General features: G+C 39.9%; 1 protein-coding gene across 1 annotated transcript in view; it reads left to right on the top strand.

The window, feature by feature from the left end:
• Positions 1-19,317, top strand: part of LOC140739402 (leucyl-cystinyl aminopeptidase-like) — a 113,905-nt gene that overhangs the window by 30,140 nt on the left and 64,448 nt on the right. Inside the window, exons 2-4 of the mRNA XM_073067674.1 lie at positions 5,184-6,015; positions 7,673-7,811; positions 19,162-19,296. Coding sequence (XP_072923775.1) covers positions 5,184-6,015; positions 7,673-7,811; positions 19,162-19,296 — 1,106 coding nt within the window. The remainder of the gene's footprint in view (positions 1-5,183; positions 6,016-7,672; positions 7,812-19,161; positions 19,297-19,317) is intronic.

The following is a 19,317-nucleotide window of genomic DNA, read 5'->3' on the forward strand; positions in this document are numbered from 1 at the left end:
TGGAGAAAATCAGGGTTTCAAACAACATCTTTGGTTTGAGGCCTTTACACAGGATGAAGAGGGAAAATTATCAGCCATGATCATATGACGGAGCAGACTTGATGGGCTGAATGGCCAGATTCTGCTCCTAAGTCCCTCTATGGTCTTTTGGCCTTATTATTTCTCTTTGTAACTTTAGAACAGATAGAAATATTTGTTCAAAGTACATTCGTTTACGAAGTATGTATACATCATGAGTGTTGCATCCTTACAGGCAGCCACAAAACAAACCCATTTTGGAAAAAAAGACTGTCAAACAGCCAATGTGCAGAGAGGGAGAAACAAATCATGCAAACAATAAAAAGTAAGGAAATAACATTAACAGAACAAAACCCAAAGAAGCTGGAACAAGCCTTGGCCTCAGCCTCAGTTCAACGCAGGGCTGATTAAATGTTGCTGAGCAGAGAGCAGACCAGCCTCTGGTCCCGACACCCTGCCTTTTCAATCCATCTAGCCTGGCATTTAAATCATCCAAATATTGGGTCATTGCTCACTCTAGGACCCAAGCCCTGTCTGGACCCTGCTGCCACATTTCAACTCTAACCCAGCCTTTCGAAATCAGCCTGGCGCTTCAATCAATCAAATCTCGCTCTCGGTTTATATGGACGGGCCTTGAAACCACCTCTCCTCTGCTCGCCTCAACTTTGCGTCAAATATCCTCGAACTTGCACCTGCTTGCTTCGGCCCTTGACTCAGCCTCGCCTTCGCTCGCCTCTCCATTGTTTGTAGTGATCGTTTACCATAAATTTTTACCAGAAAGGTGTTAATAATAAAGTATTTAGTTGTATTCTTTCTTTTGTTATAGAACCATAGAACATTACAGCACAGAAACAGGCCTTTTGCCCCCTTCTTGGCTGCGCGGAACCATTTTTCTGCCTAGTCCCACTGACCTGCACCTGGACCATATCCCTCCATACACCTTTCATCCATGTACCTATCCAAGTTTTACTTAAATGTTAAAAGTGAGCCTGCATTTACCGCTTCATCTGGCAACTCATTCCATACTCCCACCACTCTCTGTGAAGAAGCCCCCCTCAATATTCCCTTTAAACTTTTCCCCCTTCACCCTTGACCCACACTTAAACATGCAAATTCATGCTAAGCTTGAGCTGTATTTTGGCTATGCTGTCCCAGTGTATGCTATTTAGAATACTACCCTGATGGGCATGTTGTGTTGTGATTTGGTTCAGGAACCCATATGCAAAAATAGTGATTTTAACTTGTATTATTTCATTGCAGAAATGTCTAAATTACGCATTTGTAGTCTCAACTAAGAAATCAATAATTTACATTAGCCTAGAATATTAAAAGTGAAACCAAGTGTGATTATGGTTCCTTTCTCTTTGTTTTCTCTTCCTTCTGAAGGGATAGCATCTGGTGTGTGCTTGGTTGCAGTCGATTGCAAATGAAGCAGAAATGGGCTTATCGTCCCTGCCTTTTATGATGTGAAATGTTTTGTGGCAGCAGTACAGAGTAAAGACATAAGGTTACCATAAGTAATGAAATAGTGCAAAAAAATAATCTAGTATTATTCATGGGTTCATGGATCATTCAGAATCTGATGGTGGAGGGGAAGAAGCAACACCTGAGTCACTGAGTGAGGGTCTTCAGACTCCTGTTCTCCTCCCTGATGGTGGTAATGAGAAAAGGGCATGTTCCAAATTGTAAGATTACTTAGTGATGGATGCCACCAACTTGAGGCATTACCTCTTGAAGATGACCCTGATGGTGGGGGGAGGGTGGTGCACATCATTAAATCTACAAGCCTCAGCAACCTCTTGCAACCTTGTGCATTGGCGCTTCTGTGCAGGGTAGAGATTTGTAACAGACTCTGGCGATCAAATCTCCTCAAGCTCCTAATCAGATATAGCAACCAGCGTGCTTTCTTCATTGTTGTATCAAAGTGGTTGGCCCCAGGGTAGATCCCCCAAGCTGTTGACATCCAGCAGCTTAAAGATGCTCGCCCTTTCCACCGCAGACCCCTCAATGAGGGCTGAAGTGTGTTCTCCCAACTTCCCCTTCCTGAAGTCCACAGTCATTCCCTTGGTCCTGCTGCTGTTGAGTGTGAGATTGTTGTTGTAATACTAATCAAGCAGCTGACCTGTCTCACATCTTAGGCCTCTACATCAACATCAGAAATTTTACCAACAATAGCATTGGTATCATCCACAAATTTATAAATTGTATTTGAGCTGTGCTTAGCCACACAGTCATGAGTGTAGAAAGTAGAGCAGTGAGTTAAGTACACAACCTTACGGTATGGCCGTGTTATGGAGAAGGTGATATCACTGATCAACACTGACTGTCGTCTCCTGATGATGTTGAAAATTCACTTGCAAAGTGAGGTATAGAGACTGAGATTTATGAGAAGAACATTTATTTCTGTACAAATTCATCTATTATACCAGTTTCAATTATAATATAATATATGCTGCATAGTTTAGTTAGGAACTAGAAATCAAATTGATTCATTATTAATGTGCACCAAGAACAGTGAAAATCCATTTATTCCCCTCAGGATATTATATTTTCTCTGTACTGTATGTAACTTCAACTATGTTCATGAGCTGTAATTTGAATGGGCAATATTTGTGATAAACTGGTCTTTAATTTGTAAAGAAATTTTTTTCTTCCTTTGGTCAATGGTTGGGTTCTTTAACCATTTACTATCACCCCTTACAGGTAATATTTAAATGGTACCACAAACTTACTCAACATTTGGTGAGTTTCTTTCCAGAGGATTGTTGTGGCAGTGGAGCACAAAGAGTTGATTTCTGCTGTTGTGATTCTTCTTAGTTATTTTTAGGGAACAATTTCAAGTTTCCGATTTATTATTTCTTTTGAAAGCTGCAGGAATCTGAGATTGTTTAGACCTGCCTCTATTATGTGTTGGTAAAAATTATTTAGAAAGTTTGGTAATGTTTTTTAATAATACTGCAGTGCTGTAATTGGACTTTAGCAAGAAAGACAATTGAGGGTATTTTGTACTATAACATCAACTGATCAGTCTCTGTTCCTTTCTGGGTTTTTTAAATTCAATATTTGCACTAATTAAATCAGGGGATCTTAACCTGGGGTTCATGGATAGATTCCAGGGGATCCATGAACTTGGATTGGAAAAAATTTACATATTTATATTCACTAACCTCAAACTGAAATGTAGCATTTCCTTCAATTATGAATGTAGTCAACAAACCACAGTAGTAGTAGCATTTTCTCAGACTTTGTCACCAATAAGAATCAGAGATGTTTCATATCATATTACAGTTGTTACAAATATCTCAAAATAGCTGATAATATCACTAGATTGAACAGGATCTTGATTTATCATAATTGGTGTATTACAATATCACAAACTTGTTTTTTTTTAATATTTTGATAACTGCTGTGTATTTCAATACAATTACTTTATTTTGTAATCCTATGTATTTTATTTAATATATTTAGATTCATTGTTCTGAGAAGGGGTCCATAGACTTCACTGGACAGCAAGAGGTCTGTGGCATAAAAAAGGTTAAGAACCTGTGAGTTAGATAATATTTTCACAAGAAAAAATGATGATTTATCCTCAGTTGGCATTGAATTAATACTTACTGAGGTTAATTCTAGAAACTTCCCAGTTTCAGCAGTGTTGACACATCAGTATTCGAGCAAGGCAGTGAGGAAATGAACCAGCCTGACTCCTGATGTATCAGCTAGACTGTTTCATTATTCATATCTAGCCATGGACTGATCTGATACTCAATTTCCTGTACTGTGGAGCAAATGTCTTTCACCTTCAAAGAGAGGGAAATGCATTGTGAAGATGGAATGCATTGCCTGTCTTTCTGAAGTATGAAAGTTGTTTCCACCCTTGGAACAGAAACAGAATCATTCAGCTTGAACATTATGACTCACAGTAGCTTTTGAATATACAAGCCGTTGGTAAACACAAGTATTCAGAAATTTTCAATCCCTTCAAATTATCTGCACTCATATACACTTTGGGGAAAAAAAGAAGTGAATAAGAGTCAAGCTAGTTCAGAAAGAATCCATCATTAATTTTTGTGCTGATGAGGATGGTTTATTACATCACCTTCCTGTCCCCTTGTCCCAGTTCAGTTTAGAAACCCCAACACTGGTTCACCCCTGCCCCACACTGTCCTTCACTGTTCATGGATTTTTAAAACTCATCATGTTAGAATAATGAATTCAGTTTTATCAATAATTATTATAAAACAGGGTATTGATTGTTTTAGATATATTTGGTATTCAATATAATTTTGCAGTTTAGTGGGAATAGGGTTACCCTCTTCTCATCACTACCATCAGGGAGGAGGTATAGGAGCCTGAAGACACACACTCAATGTCTTAGAAACAGCTTCTTCCCCTTCACTATCAGATTTCTGAATGTTGCATGAACACTATGTTGCTATTTGGCCCTATTTTTGCATTACTTATTTATGTTTCAAATATCTTATTATAACTTGTATTTGTTATATATTGCACTATATTGCTGCCTATAAACATCACATTTCATGGCATACAAAACATAATACAAAGCAGAATTAGGCCATTCAGGCCATCAAGTCCACTCTGCCGTTCAGTCGTGTCTAATTATTATCTGTCTGAATCCCATTTTCCTGCCTCCTCCCAATAACCTTTGATACCCTTACTAATCAAGAACTTCTGCTTTAAATATACCCAGTGACTTGGCTTCCACAGCCGTCTGTGGCAATTAATTCCATAGATTCACCACCCTATGCCTAAAGGAATTCCTCCTTATCTCTATTCTAAATGGGCGTCTGTCTATTCTGAGGCTGTGCCCTTTGGTCCTAGGTCCTAGTCTCACTCACTATAGCAAGCATCCACTCCTGTCCACTTTATCTAGGTCTTTCAATGTTCGATAGGTTTCAATGAATTTCTCTCTTTCATTCTTCTAAACTCCAGCAAGTTCAGGCTCAGAGCCATCAAATATTTCTCATACGTTAATCCTTTCATTCCTGGGATAATTTTTGTAAACCTCCTCTGGACCTTCTCCAGTACCAGCACAATGAACCTGCTTTGATTCTGAACAAATGGATGGAAGCCTGTTTGAGGTGAGTAGGGTAGTGCCAGGTTGTGCTACACACATTGAATGCATTTGAAACCATTTTGTGTTTCAGAGTGGGCTCAATTGCCCAGAAACATCATCGAGAACACCATGTTTGAAGAAGAGCCCGATGTTGTGGACTTGGCCAAGGATTCGCGCCTTCATCCTCTGGAACCTGATGAAATTGAATATGAACCGCACAGTTCCCGGTTGCTGGTGCGTGGTTTCAATGAACACGATCTGGATGATGATGAGGAAGATTATGAATCATCTGTAAGACTGCTGGGCAAGTCGTTCATGAACAGAAGTTCCAACCATCGCAACAATGTATCAGGGATGTATAACCGTGACTCGTGCTCACTGCCTATCAGTCGGACTGTCCTTGTTGGTGCATTTGTCATTGTGATTATACTTTCTATATCGATGGTGACCTACTTTCTACCCAAATGTACCTTCACAAAAGAAGGCTGCCACAAATCGAACATGACTTCAACCCTCATATATCCTCTGGCAACGAATGGACAGGTTTTCCCTTGGCCAAAGATGAGATTGCCTAAAGCTGTTGTACCTATTCACTATGATCTTACTTTGCACCCTAATCTCACCACCTTGAATTTCACAGGCTCTGTACACATAAGCCTTCAAATCAAGGAAGACACCAACAACATTACTCTTCACAGCTCGGGTCTCAAAATCACCACAGCGACCATTACTCCAGAAGGAACCAGCCACCCTAAGAATGTGCAGGTTTTGGAATATCCACCGCATAAGCAAATTGCAATCAAGTTTAACCCAATACTGACAAAAGAAGAAAAATATGTACTAAATCTGAAATATTCAGCTAATCTATCTGAAAGTTCCACTGGGTTTTTTAAAGGCACTTATCAAGATCAAAACAAAACAAGGTCAGACAACTTCTACTTGCTTTTCAATTCCTAATGTGTTACATTTTGCATTTATCTTTCAATGGATTTGTAAAGGTATAAGACCTGTGATTAAAGCCAAAGTAAATTTATTATCAAAGTACGTATTTGTTGCCATGTACTGCCTTGAAATTTATTTTCTTGCAGGTGTTTACAGGAAACAAAGAAATGCAATACAATTTATGACAAACAAAAATTCAGACCATCATACCACCAATGTGAAAAAAAGACAAACTGTGCGACTAAAAATAATACCGAATACATGAGTTGTAAAGAATCCTGAACAGTGAGTCCGTTAGGTTGTAGGGTCAGTTGAGAGTAGTGTGATTGAAGCTGTCCATGCCAGTTCAGAAGCCTGATGGTTGCAGAGTAATAACTGTTCCTGAACCTGGTCTGGATGTTGCTAATTGTCACAGAAGTGCTGTTTCTACCATTCCTAATGACACAGTTATTTGATTTTCAAAAAAAAAAAGCCATTGAGTATTAACATTCTTCCTGGTGTTTGCTAGCAAAATTTCTGGTATTTATGACTTATGTATCAGATTGTCAGATATACTTTTTAAAATTAAGCTGTACCATATGCATGATAAATACTGTATCTGATTTGTACAGACTGGAGTACCACTGCAAACTTCTTGTCCTGAGCAAAGACAAAGTTCTGTTTGCATTCCGACCATCAAGATGATAAAGGACGTCACCGCCTTGAAAATACCCTTGATGGCAGAGTAGATCATGCCTGTGATGGAGTTGGCTGAGTTTGGCATAACCTCTTGCAATTCTGTGAATTAGAAACTTGCTTCCATGCTTGGATAAGGCACCAAATGTGTAGTTGCTAAAACTTGCCAATGACCTGGTGATGGAACTAAATTGGGGAGAGTTACTATACTTTATTACTTTATTGTTGCCAAACAATTGATACTAGAGCGTACAATCATCACAGCGATATTTGATTCTGCGCTTCACGCTCCCTGGAGTAAAAAAATAGTAAATATAATAAAAAATTAAAATATAAATCATAAATAAAAAGATAGAAAAGGGAAAGTAATGTAGTGCAAAAAAAAACCAAGAGACAAGTCCGGATATTTGGAAGGTACGGCCCAGATCCGGGTCAGGATCCGTTCAGCAGTCTTGTCACAGTTGGAAAGAAGCTGTTCCCAAATCTGGCCTTACGAGTCTTCAAGCTCCTGAACCTTCTCCCAGAGGGAAGAGGGACAAAAAGTGTGTTGGCTGGGTGGGTCGTGTCCTTGATTATCCTGGCAGCACTGCTCCAACAGCGTGCGGTGTAAAGTGAGTCCAAGGACAGAAGATTGGTTTGTGTGATGTGCTGGGCTATGTTCACTATCTTCTGCAGCTTCTTCCGGTCTTGGTCAGGACAACTTCCATACCAGGTTGTGATGCATCCTAGAAGAATGCTGGCAACTCAATGGGATAGCGATAGGTTAAGTGGGAAAAGATAGAGACAAATGAAATACAAGGTCAGAAAAATGTGAAATTCGCCATTATGGCAAAAAACGTGCATAGTTTAAATGTGGAAATATCGGAGAGATCTGCAACAGAGGGATTTGGGTGACCTTGCCTGATTCACAAATGACTAGCCTATACCTGCTTTTGTTTTAATGTTGTTGTTTCTCCATTACAGGATATTGGCTGCCACACAGTTTGAGCCTTTTTTTGCACGAAGTGCCTTTCCATGCTTTGATGAACCAGCATTTAAGGCCACATTTAGGATCAGAATAATAAGGGAAGCAGACCATATCTCCTTATCCAACATGCCAAAGGTACCTATAACAAAAGGTTTCATTTATTTAATTAATTAGCATACTGCATTGAAAGTATACACTCATTGGCCACTTTATTATGTGCAGGAGTGGAACCTGGTGTAGGGTTCTGTTGCTGTAGCCCATCTACTTCAAGGTGCGACGTATTGTTCATTCAGAGTTGCTTGTCTGCACACCTCTGTTGTAACGCATGTTTATTTGAGTTACTGATCCTTTCTAGTCAGCTTGAACCAGACTGGCCATTCTCCTCTGACCTCTCTCATTAACAAGGCCACAAGGCATTTTCACCCGTTGAACTGTCACTCACTGGATGTTTTTTGCACCATTCTCTGTAAAATCAAGAGACTGTTATGCATAAAAACTGGCCCATTTGAAATCCATAGTCAAAGTCACTTAGATCAGATTTCTTCCCCATTCTGATGTTTGGTCTGAAAAACAACTGACCCTCTTGATCATGTTTGCTTGTTTTTTTTGGATTGAGTTGCTGCCACATGATTGACTGATTAGATATTTGTATTAACAAGCAGGTGTACAGTTGTATCTAATAAAGTGGCCACTGAGTGCATATTTTCAATTTTGCTGGAGAAAGGTCTGTTAATTAGACCAGTTATTACAATTTTGGTTTTGCTCAGAATGGTTGGAAGTATGAACTGATCACTGCATAGCAACAGAGCTTCTGGTACTTTGATAACAATTAAATGTCATGTCTGAAGTAATTCAGGAAAATTAAACAAAAATCAAACTGTTAGAACTGAGGTGTGTGATTTATGACAAATGAATCATAATCAAATCAACTACCAAAACATACAGAATATAAAGTTAGATTGAGGAAGAAGGGATTGACAGAGAGGATCTAAAATTGAAAAGTAATCAAAGAGTTACTTTATAAATTTATCAGGATGTTGAGTTGCTGAACATTCAACTGAGATGAGACGTGTTGGAAACTGTGGCATTAGAACGAGTGTGCTGGCAGGGTTGACCGAAATAGCTTTAGTATTTCCAATGTAGGAAATTTCTATTTATCCACAGTAAATGTTGAAGGTATTTAACAATGCAGATGTAGCAGAGGGTCCATTATTGCTGTTATTATTAAGTAATGTTGATATTGAAGTGGATTTAAATGTCCGTGAACATGCAGAGCCTTACACCAGGTCTTCCAATGATGAAGCTGTGATTTCGGGAGAGAAACAATCATAGAGGCATAGAATAGAAAAGCTCAACACAGAAACTGGCCCTTTGGCCTATCGAGTCCATGCCAAAATCATTTTAACTGCCTTTGCCCATCGACCTGAATAGAAAAGTACAGCAGGATGTTCGGCCCATCTAGTCTATGCCGAAACAATTTAAGCTGCCTACTCTTATCAAGTTGCACCGGGACCATTGCCCTTTGTACCCCTACCATCCACATACCTATACAAACTATGGTTTGAATTTGAAATCAACTTTGCATGTGCCACTTATGCTGTAAGCTTATTCCATTCTCTCATGACCCTCTGAGTGAAGAAATGTCCTCTCCTGTTCCCCTTAAACTTCTCACCTTTCACCCTTAACCCATGACCTTTAGTTATAGTCCCACCCAACCGCAGTATAAAAAGCCTGCTTGGGATTCACCATATCTAAACCCCTCATAATTTTGTATACCTCTATGAAATATCCTCTCAATCTTCTACATCCAGTCTTTGGAGATTCTCCGGTAAATGTATGCACATCCGACAAAGCCTACAAATGTTGTGTTTAGCCTCAGGATTGCCCATCACGATATGTGAATCTGTACTTCAGTACAGAATCATTGCTTTCAGAAAATGGAACCCCGCAATATCAACAATGAATATTAATTTTTGTTAATAATTAACATACATAATTAGCATTCATTTCAAAGGTTGTCAATGAAATATTGCTTGTGAAGATAGCATGAACTTCTCCATTTTAGCTTAGACAATTGCTCTGATGCCTTCAAAGTGATCCCTTTGCTTCATTTCACCACTTGGTTCAAATAATTTCTCAGCTTGGGATAAGTGGAAGCCTCTTGCATAGGAAACACACATTTTCTTCCCAAGTACAGCATGTCAGTGACTAGATTTCTTTTTAGTACAAAAGCAGTAAATACCAGAAGCACTTGGTCAATCAAGCAACCTCTCTGGCTGCATCGCTGTCTGGTATGGAGGGGTGGTGTTGGGGGCGCGCTACTGCACAGGATCAAAATAAGTTGCAGAGAGCTGTAAACTCAGTCAGCTTAGTAGCCTCCATAGTATCCAGGACATCATCAAGAGCGATGCCTCAGAATGGCAGCGTCCATCATTAAGGACCCCCATCATCCAGGTCATACCAGCAGGAAAGAGATACAGAAGTGTGAAGACGCATAGGACATCATCTTCCCCTCTCCCAACCAATTTCTGAATGAATACTGAACCCATGAGCAGAACCTCACTACTTTTTTTTTCTCTCTTTTTGCATAAATTATAGAATTTAACTACTGTTAATCATGTTTCTTTTCTATTCTTATGTATTGCATTGTACAGTGCTGATACGATTAAACTCTGCCCTGATTCCGATTCTGGAGAAGGAGAATAGTCTTTTTCATGTTTCTGACTTTCCCTGAACATTGCCTCAACGACAAATGACAGTTTGTTTTGGATTTTTGTATCTGGATGTCTGAAACAATCAGATTTAGGTCATTTTGTTCCAATTGATTTCAGCGATGTTTTGTTTTCATTTTTATTTGAAAGTACTTACTGTCCCTGAGGAAGTGACTATGTGCTTCGGGTGAAGTGGCTCCCATTGTACTGTTATGCAAAGAATTCCAGGATTTTAACTTATTTTCATGTCAAGATGAAATTTGTTCATTATTGTCACACATACTGAGAAATAGTGAAATGCTTGTCTTCCATACGGTTTATACTGATCAAATCATTACATAGTGCATTGAGGTAGAACAAGGTAAAAAAAACAATAACACGTAGGAATAAAGTGTACCAGTTACAGAGAAAGTACAGTGCAAATAGACATTAAGTTGCAATCTCCCAATGAAGTAATTTCTGAGTTCAAGGATTCATTATTGTACTAACAGTAGTCTTATAACAGTGGGGTAGAAGCTGTCCTTGAGCTTGATGGTAAATGCTTTCAGGATTTTGTATCTTCAGGCTGATAGAAGAGGGGAAGTAAAAGAGCGTTTGGAGTGGGTGGGGTCTTTAATTATGCTGGCTGCTATACTAAGGCAGTGAGAAGTGTAATCGTGTGAACAGAGTACATGGAGGGGAGTCTGTTTACCATGAATTGCTGAGCTCTGCCAACAACTCTGTGCAGTTTCTTCCAGTCATATGAAAAGCAGTTGGTGTACCAAGCTTTGATGCATCCATGTTGGATGCTTTCTGTGGTGCATCAATTAAAAATTGTTAAGGGATGATAAGGAAATGGCAAATTTCTTTGGCTGTCTGAGCAAGAAGAGGTGTTGGTGAGCTTTCTTGGCTGTAGGCTCTACATGTTTGGACCTGGACAATCCGTAGATGAAAGATTGGAGCGACTGGGCTTGTATACACTGGAATTTAGAAGGATGAGAGGGGATCTGATTGAAATATATAAGATTATAAAGGGATTGGACACTCTAGAAGCAGGAAACATGTTCCTGATGTTGGGGGAGTCCAGAACCAGAGGCCACAGTTTAAGAATAAGGGGTAGGCCATTTAGAATGGAGTTGAGGAAAAACTTGTTCACCCAGAGAGTTGTGGATCAATGGAATGCTCTGCCTCAGAAGGCAGTGGAGGCCAATTCTCTGGATGCTTTCAAGAAAGAGTTAGATAGAGCTCTTAAAGATAGTGGAGTCGAGGGATATAAGGATAAGGTAGGAATGGGGTACTGATTGTGGATGATCAGCCATGATCACATTGAATGGCAGTGCTGGCTCAAAGGGCCAAATGGCCTACTCCTGCAGCTATTGTCTACATTTACACCTAGGAACTTGAAGCTTTTGACCTTCTCATCAGAAACTTTGCCGTAGACAAAATGAAGTTCAGATAGTGATACCACCATGTGCCTGCTATCTTTGCCCTGTATTTACAAAAATAGGAAATGCAGTTAACCACAAGGATTGCCAGTTATCCACATACAAAACTGGCTTATTTATTGGACAATGCTATTCTTAATGCTGCAGAAAGAAAGATTTTTCAAACTGTTGGGAGTTTGAATCAGTACATGAATATCCAACATCAAGTGCTCTTTACTGTTGTTCTGGATTGGATCCAACATTCTACGTGTTTTTTTAAAAATCAAATGCTGTTTTTCTCTAAGGAAAGAAAAGGCCTTACAGATGGGAAGGTGGTGTTCCCATGCAACTGCTACCCTTGTCCACCCTGAGGTGGAGGATGTGCATTTGCTGTTAGGGACTTGGGCAGGAGACTGCCAAACATTTTGTAGATGACGTCTGTAGTAGCAAAATTGATCCAAAATCAACACAATACTATTTCCACCAGCCTGCAACCCCACAGAATTGTTATATTTGTGTAACGCTCCCAGCTCCAATGATTGCTCCAAAGAGTCAAATTCCCTATTTCAATTCTTTATTAGCAAACATACAAATAAGCATTATTGAGTGTTTTCTCAGCGGTCAGCAGAAATATGACCTTCATGGTCCCAAGCTATAAACTGCACAAAAATGAGCATGAATATGCAACCTATCCCTTCTGCTTTGACCATGCCCCAACTAATGTGGCTACTATATTTACAATTACATGCTACTAAGACACAGGAGACATAAAATTACAACATTTACACAAATGTCCTCTCTTGGTAAGCAGCCAATCTTGGATTTTGCTCTTCTGCCAAAACCAGGTTGTCCATCCTGACTGTGTTCAGGAAAATTTGTTCTGAAACGCTGCTGCCAAAACTCATCCAAATACAAAACTTAAGTCCCATTAACTGTTAGCTCTGGCCAAGGATGGTCTCTTCTACTATCACAGTATTCTTTTAATGGTCCCCTAACAGTCCAAACTAACATTATTCTGATTGCGTAGGGTCCATCATTAACACTGTGAATCACTTACAACGGCTCAAACGCCTTTGGCACATTCATCCCTATCAACAGATCAATTTCTGAGACCAGGTGAGACTATTCCTGAATATCTCTGATGAGGAATGTTCCTTTTATGCCTTCTCCCCATTACCTTTGATGCCCTTACTAATCAAGAACATGTTAACTTCCACCTTAACTATAGTCAATAAGTTGGTCCCCATAGCTGTCTGTGGCAATGAATTCCACAGATTCACCATCCTCTGGCCTGTTTAAAGGGTCATCTTTGTATTCTGAAGATATGTGCTCTGGTCCTAGATGCCCCCGCTATATCCTCTATCTAGACCTTTCAATTTTCATAATTTATTGAGTATTGCTTGCAATTTTTGGTATTAGTTCAGATACCCAATATTTTTGTTTTGTTCTTTAGTGAATGTAATATCAAGACACTTTTGACTTAACTGAATGAGTGGTTTATGGATCTATAGTGAGACCTATACTGAGATATAGATCTACCAACATTGCTAGCTCCCTGGTATACGCCTGGAGAACCCTTTGTTTCTCTCATCCTTGCTGAAATGTATTTACAAAATTAAAATAACCTGAGTTTGTGCAATCAATTAAATACACACAAAAAACGGTGAAGGCAATATACATCCAGTTAAAACTTGACTCATGGACAAAAATGTGATTGCAGTGGTCCAAATGTGAGTTGTTTGCTAAGGCAGTTGACCTCTTCTCCAGTCTAAATTTCAGGTAATTATAGAACAGTCCCATACAGCACAGTACAGTACCTTTGGCCCACGATGTTGTGCCAACCTTATCGCCAACTCTAAGAGCAATCTAATTCTTTCCTCCTACATATCCTTCCACTTAATAAGCTGGTAAGGAAGGCGGGCTCTGTCGTGGGCAAAGTACTGGAGAGTATAACATCGGTAGCAGAGCGAAGGGCACTGAGTAGGCTACGGTCAATTATGGAAAACCCTGAACATCCTCTACATAGCACCATCCAGAGACAGAGAAGCAGTTTCAGCGACAGGTTGCTATTGATGCAATGCTCCTCAGACAGGATGAAGAGATCAATACTCCCCAATGCCATTCGGCTTTACAATTCAACCGCCAGGAGTAAGATATGTTAAAGTGCCGGGGTTAGGACTCAATGTATTTAAGTAAACTACTTAAGAACTTTTTAAAAGCTATTATTAATGCTTTTTGAGAGGGTGATTTTAGATGCATATCATATTTTTACTGAGTTAAGTATTGTATGTAATTAGTTTTGCTACAATAAGTATATGGGACATTGGAAAAAATGTTGAATTTCCCCATGGGGATGAATAAAGTATCTATCTATCTATTTTTCTATTATCCATGTGCCTTGTACTGATTATGAACACTGATGGCCAGGTCTTTCAGCAGGAACGGTGAAAGCCTCATTAATATGTGCAACTCTGGGTTAACTTGGGTAGCTTGCAGTTAAATCCATCACAGCAGTTAAAACATTTCAGTTAACATCACTCAATCACTTGCAATGAGCCACGAGGTCTAACCTAGTGTAAGCTCAGTAACAGATTTCTCAGCATGAGAGCAGTGTGCTGCAGGAGACTCGACACTGATGCTCCACTGAGTGAGAGGTTGTCCTGCATTCTTCTCTGTGTAATAGCTTTGTCATGGGCTTGTTGCCAAATCTATTCAGAAATATTCTCTAATATATAAAAACATGATTGGCCTTAATCAGGTCTAGATCTCAAGTTCAAGTTTACTTATCGTTCACCCACACACATATATACAGCTGAATGCAACAGCATCCTGGGGCTCAGGAGTAATCCTTTCAGGAAATTACAAGCAGGGTAGACAAAGGAGATGCAGTAGATTAGACTAGATTAGGTTAGATTCAACTTTAATGTCATTGTGCCGAGTACAGACAGAAAGCCAAATGAAATGCAGATAGCATCTAACCAGAAATGCAAAGAATAGTGTTATTTACAAAATAACTGCGCATAAAAAGTAAGTGCTACAGCACACACATGTAAAAGTACCGAAACAGTACAATATGGGTGCAATACTGCTTAGCACTGTGATGTGAGGTTCAGCAAGGTCACAGCCTCAGCGTAAAAGCTCTTCCTGTGCTTGCTGGTTTAGGAGTGGAGGCTCCTGTAGCGCCTACCAAATGGGAGAAGATTAAAAAGTCCATGGTTAGGGTGAGATGCATCCTTGATAATGCTTTTCGCCCTGCCCAGGCAGTGTTTATGGTAGATGTTCTCAATGGTGGGCAATTGGGTGCCGATAATCCACTGGGCAGTTTTCACCACACACTGGAGTGCTTTGCGGTCTGACACGGGACAATTTCAATTTCCATACCGCACTGAGATGCAGTTGGTGAGTATGCTCTCAATGGTACAGCGGTAAAAGTCCGTCAGTATCCTGAGACAGAGGTGAGCTTTCTTGATGTGGTGTACTTGGACTTTCAGAAGGGCCTCTGACAAGGTTGCACGCATGAGGCTGCTCAGCAAGATCAGAGTTAAAGGGGAGTTACTAGCACGGGTGGAGCATTGGCTGATCAGCAGAAAACAGAGAGTGGAAATAAAGGGATCCTATTCTGACTGGCTGCTGGTTACCGGTGGAGTTCCGCAGGGGTTGGTGTTGGGACCGCTGCTTTTTACGATGTATGCCAGTGATTTAAGAGTATGGGATTAATGGATTTGTGGCTAAATTTGTTAATGATACAAAGATAGGTGGAGGGGCGAGTAGTGTTGATGAAACAGAGACTTGGATAGTTGAGGGGAATGGGCAAAGAAGTGGCAAATGGCATACAATACTGTAAAGTATATGGTCATGCACTTTGATGAAGAAATAAATGGGCAGACTATTATTTAGATGGGGAGAGAATTCAAAATGCAGAGATGGAAAGGGACTTGGGAGTCCTTGTGCAGGATACCCTAAACATGTGAACCTCCAGGTTGAGTCAGTGGTGCAGAAGGCAAATGCAATGTTGGCATTTATTTCTAGAGGTATAGAATATATGAGCATGGATGTGATGTCGAGGCCCTATAAGTCATTTGTGAGACCACACTTGGAGTATTGTGTGCAGTTTTGAGCTCCTTATTTTAGAAAGGATATACTGACATTGGAGAGGATTCAGAGAAGATTCATGAGAATGATTCCAGGAATGAAAGGGTTACTGTATGAGGAACGTCTGGCAGCTCTTAGGCTGTATTCACTGATGTTCAGGAGAATGAGAGGGAATCTCATTGAAACGTTCCGAACATTAAAAGGCCTAAACAGATTAGACATGGCTAAGTTATTTCCCATGGTAGGGGATTCTAGGACAAGAGGGCACAGCTCCAGGATTGAAGGATGGCCATTTAGAACTGAGATGCAGAGAAATTACTTTAGTCAGAGGGTGGTAAATCTGTGGAATTTGTTGCCATGAGCAGCTGTGGAGGCCAAGTTATTGGGTGCATTTAAGGCAGAGATATATAGGTTCTTGATTAGCCAGAGCATCAAAGGGTATGGGGAGAAAGCAGGACAGTGGGAATGACTGGAAGAATTGGATCAGCCATTGATTGAATGGCGGATCAGACTTGATGGGCTGAATGGCCTACTTCTGCTCCTATATCTTATAGTCTTATGGTCTTAAAACACAGTACATAGTCACATAGCACATATAGTTACATTACCACATACAGTTACTAAAAGTAATATGAGCACAAGTCCCTGAGTGGCATGGCCGGAATATTGATGGTGCTTGGGAAGTTGTCCAGGAGCCACATTTCTGCAAAAAGAAGTACACAGAAGTTCCTCATCTCGTGCTGGTTCAGCAAACAAAGGAAAATCAGCTTTTCTTGCCCTGGCTCAGTCGCAGGTCTTCCATGGATAGAATACTGGAGAGCAGCGCGTACAGAAGGGGACTAGTCCCCAACCAGGCATGGATTCCAGTGCCTCTTCTCACTTGCCTATCACCTCCCCCTGCAGCCCCTCCTCCTTTTCCCTATGGTCCATTCTCCTCTCAAATCTGATTCTTCTTTCTCCAGCTCCTTATTTTTCCCAACCACCTGGCTGCACCTATCACCTTCCAGCTATCCTCCTTCCTCTTCCACCACGTTTTTATTTTAGCATCTCCCCCATTCCTTTCCAGTCTAGACCAGAAACATTGACTCTTTGTTCATTTTCATAAGTTCATGAGTTCCGTCAGCATTTTGTGTGTGTTGTTATTGTATATTGTTTTGATTCCACAAACTCTTTGGGACACTAGCAAAAATCAAGCTTCCTCCAATGAAGTTGTTTTTCTTTCTTAAGTAAAATAGTTTTTTTCCCAGGTGTGTTTAACAAACTTCTGCCTTCATACAAGGATGCTCCCTGGACTAGAAAGCCCAAGTTATAGGGAGAGGTTGGCTACACTGAATCTTTATTTATTGGTTTGCAGGAGAAAAGGAGGTAACCTTATAGAAATTTACAAAGTGGTATGGAAATTGTGGATGGTGGTAGTCTTTTCCCCAAGGATAAGAAATCTAAAACTGGAGGGCACAGGTAGGAGATAAGAGGGTGAAGATATACAAAAAAAACCTGAGAGGCTGACTTTTTTCACACAGAAGTTAGTGAATACATGGAATGAACTGCCAGGGGAAGTGGTAGAGATAGGTATAATTGTAACATTTAAGACCCATTTGGATGGGTAGGTGGAGAGAATGGCTTGGAGTGTTATGGGACAAACATGGGCAATTGGGACTGGAAGGAAGATACTGTGGTTGGCATGGATCAGTTTGGCTATAGGGCCTGTTACCGTGGTGTACTATATTATTACTCTTAAGTACAGTAGATTATAACCCATGCAACAGAAATATGTAGTTGTTGCAGTCAGTGGAATGATAAATGAGAAAGCAATCCAAGGAAATATCCTTGTGGGCACAGTGGAAATGACAAAAGATGCCGTTGAATCAGCTAAGTGTGATGCTGATAGATAATGCCATCTTGGAGAGGTTTTGAAGATTATTGTATTATTCTATGACCAACACTCCCTCTACAGCTGCGCAGACCAACTATTGCTCTGAACAGCAAATTTTACACTGCCTGAAAACTGAATGTTTGTGTATTTTTTCTTCATGATATGCATAGGTGTTCAGCGGGTTCAGTGGTCTATTAACAATGAGCTTCTGACTCCCATTCTGTGTTTATTGTTACAATTTATATCAGTGTTGTAACTTGAAACACTCACAACATAAATATGTTGAAGCTTTAAAATGATTCTAAGTAAAGGTTATGGTATGTTTATTGTTTAGAGATTTACTGAATTATATTCATTAACATTGATTACAGGGTATTTCATAATTAACAAAGATTTCAAAATTATATTAGCATAATTTAAAAATTACATTATATAAAAGAAAATTCCAGCTACATAGCAACAAAGGCTATATGTGAGGAATAATTTCAGTTACTGTGTGGCTGGACACTAGCACAGCTTAGAGGGAAAGCTGTCTCTGACTTTATATATCCAATTTAAGTGCAAACTGAATGCACCACGTTAAAAATTGTGATGTTGACTACTACTTACTGAGATACACGCAGAGCAAGTCCTTCCAGCCCTTCAGACCACACCACGCAGTAACCCCTAATTTAACCCTAGCCTAAACACGGGGTGATTTACAATGACCAATTAACCTACCAACCAGTGCATCTTTGGATGGTGGGAGGAAACTGGAGCACCTGGAGGAAATCTATGTGGTCACATACAAACTTCTAACAGACAGCAGTGGGAATTGAACCTGGGTCACTGGTACTGTAAATCGTTGTGCTAACCTCCATGCGACCATGCCTCCCTGTTTTATTGTCATTCTGTACTGTTTTGTTCATGCTTTCTGTGAAACTTCGTTGATAAATTCCTCGATGGTATTTGGCACTCAGTTGAGTGCAGGTATGATCAGAATTGTTCCTCAGACCCCATATTATATTTTATCAATATATTTGTTTATGATGACAAAATTATTCTTAAAGCAGCCAAAATGGGCTATAAACGACACCCATGGCCCTTCAAAACTACCCACCCTTCTCCACTTGTGTAACCCCATCAGCTTCTGCTCCTGTACAAAATCTTGAATTTCACTGAATGTTTCAGTGTTCATATTAGAAATAAAGCCAATCATTATTTTTACCCTGCTCCACCACTGTGCTTTGCTATAATAGCATTTTCAAGTTTTGTTTGTTCTTGAGCACTGTATTTAAATTGCCACACAGCGTTCAGAATATATTCCTTTTGGTAAAACAGGATTTTGCTAACATTGAAAACTGTGCTGCTAAACACACATGGTATTGTGCTTGACTTTAATGACCCTGGTTTGTATTCTGTTCTAGGATAACACAACTGCAGTTGCTAATGGACTTTATCAAGATACTTTTATGAAAAGCTTTAAAATGAGCACTTACTTAGTGGCTTTTGTTGTTGCTGATTTGACGAGCATCAACCACACCACCACGGGGGGAACTCTGGTAAGTCCCATTTTTTAAAAA

Source organism: Hemitrygon akajei, chromosome 2, assembly GCF_048418815.1.
Source record: "Hemitrygon akajei chromosome 2, sHemAka1.3, whole genome shotgun sequence".
NCBI lineage: Eukaryota > Metazoa > Chordata > Chondrichthyes > Myliobatiformes > Dasyatidae > Hemitrygon > Hemitrygon akajei.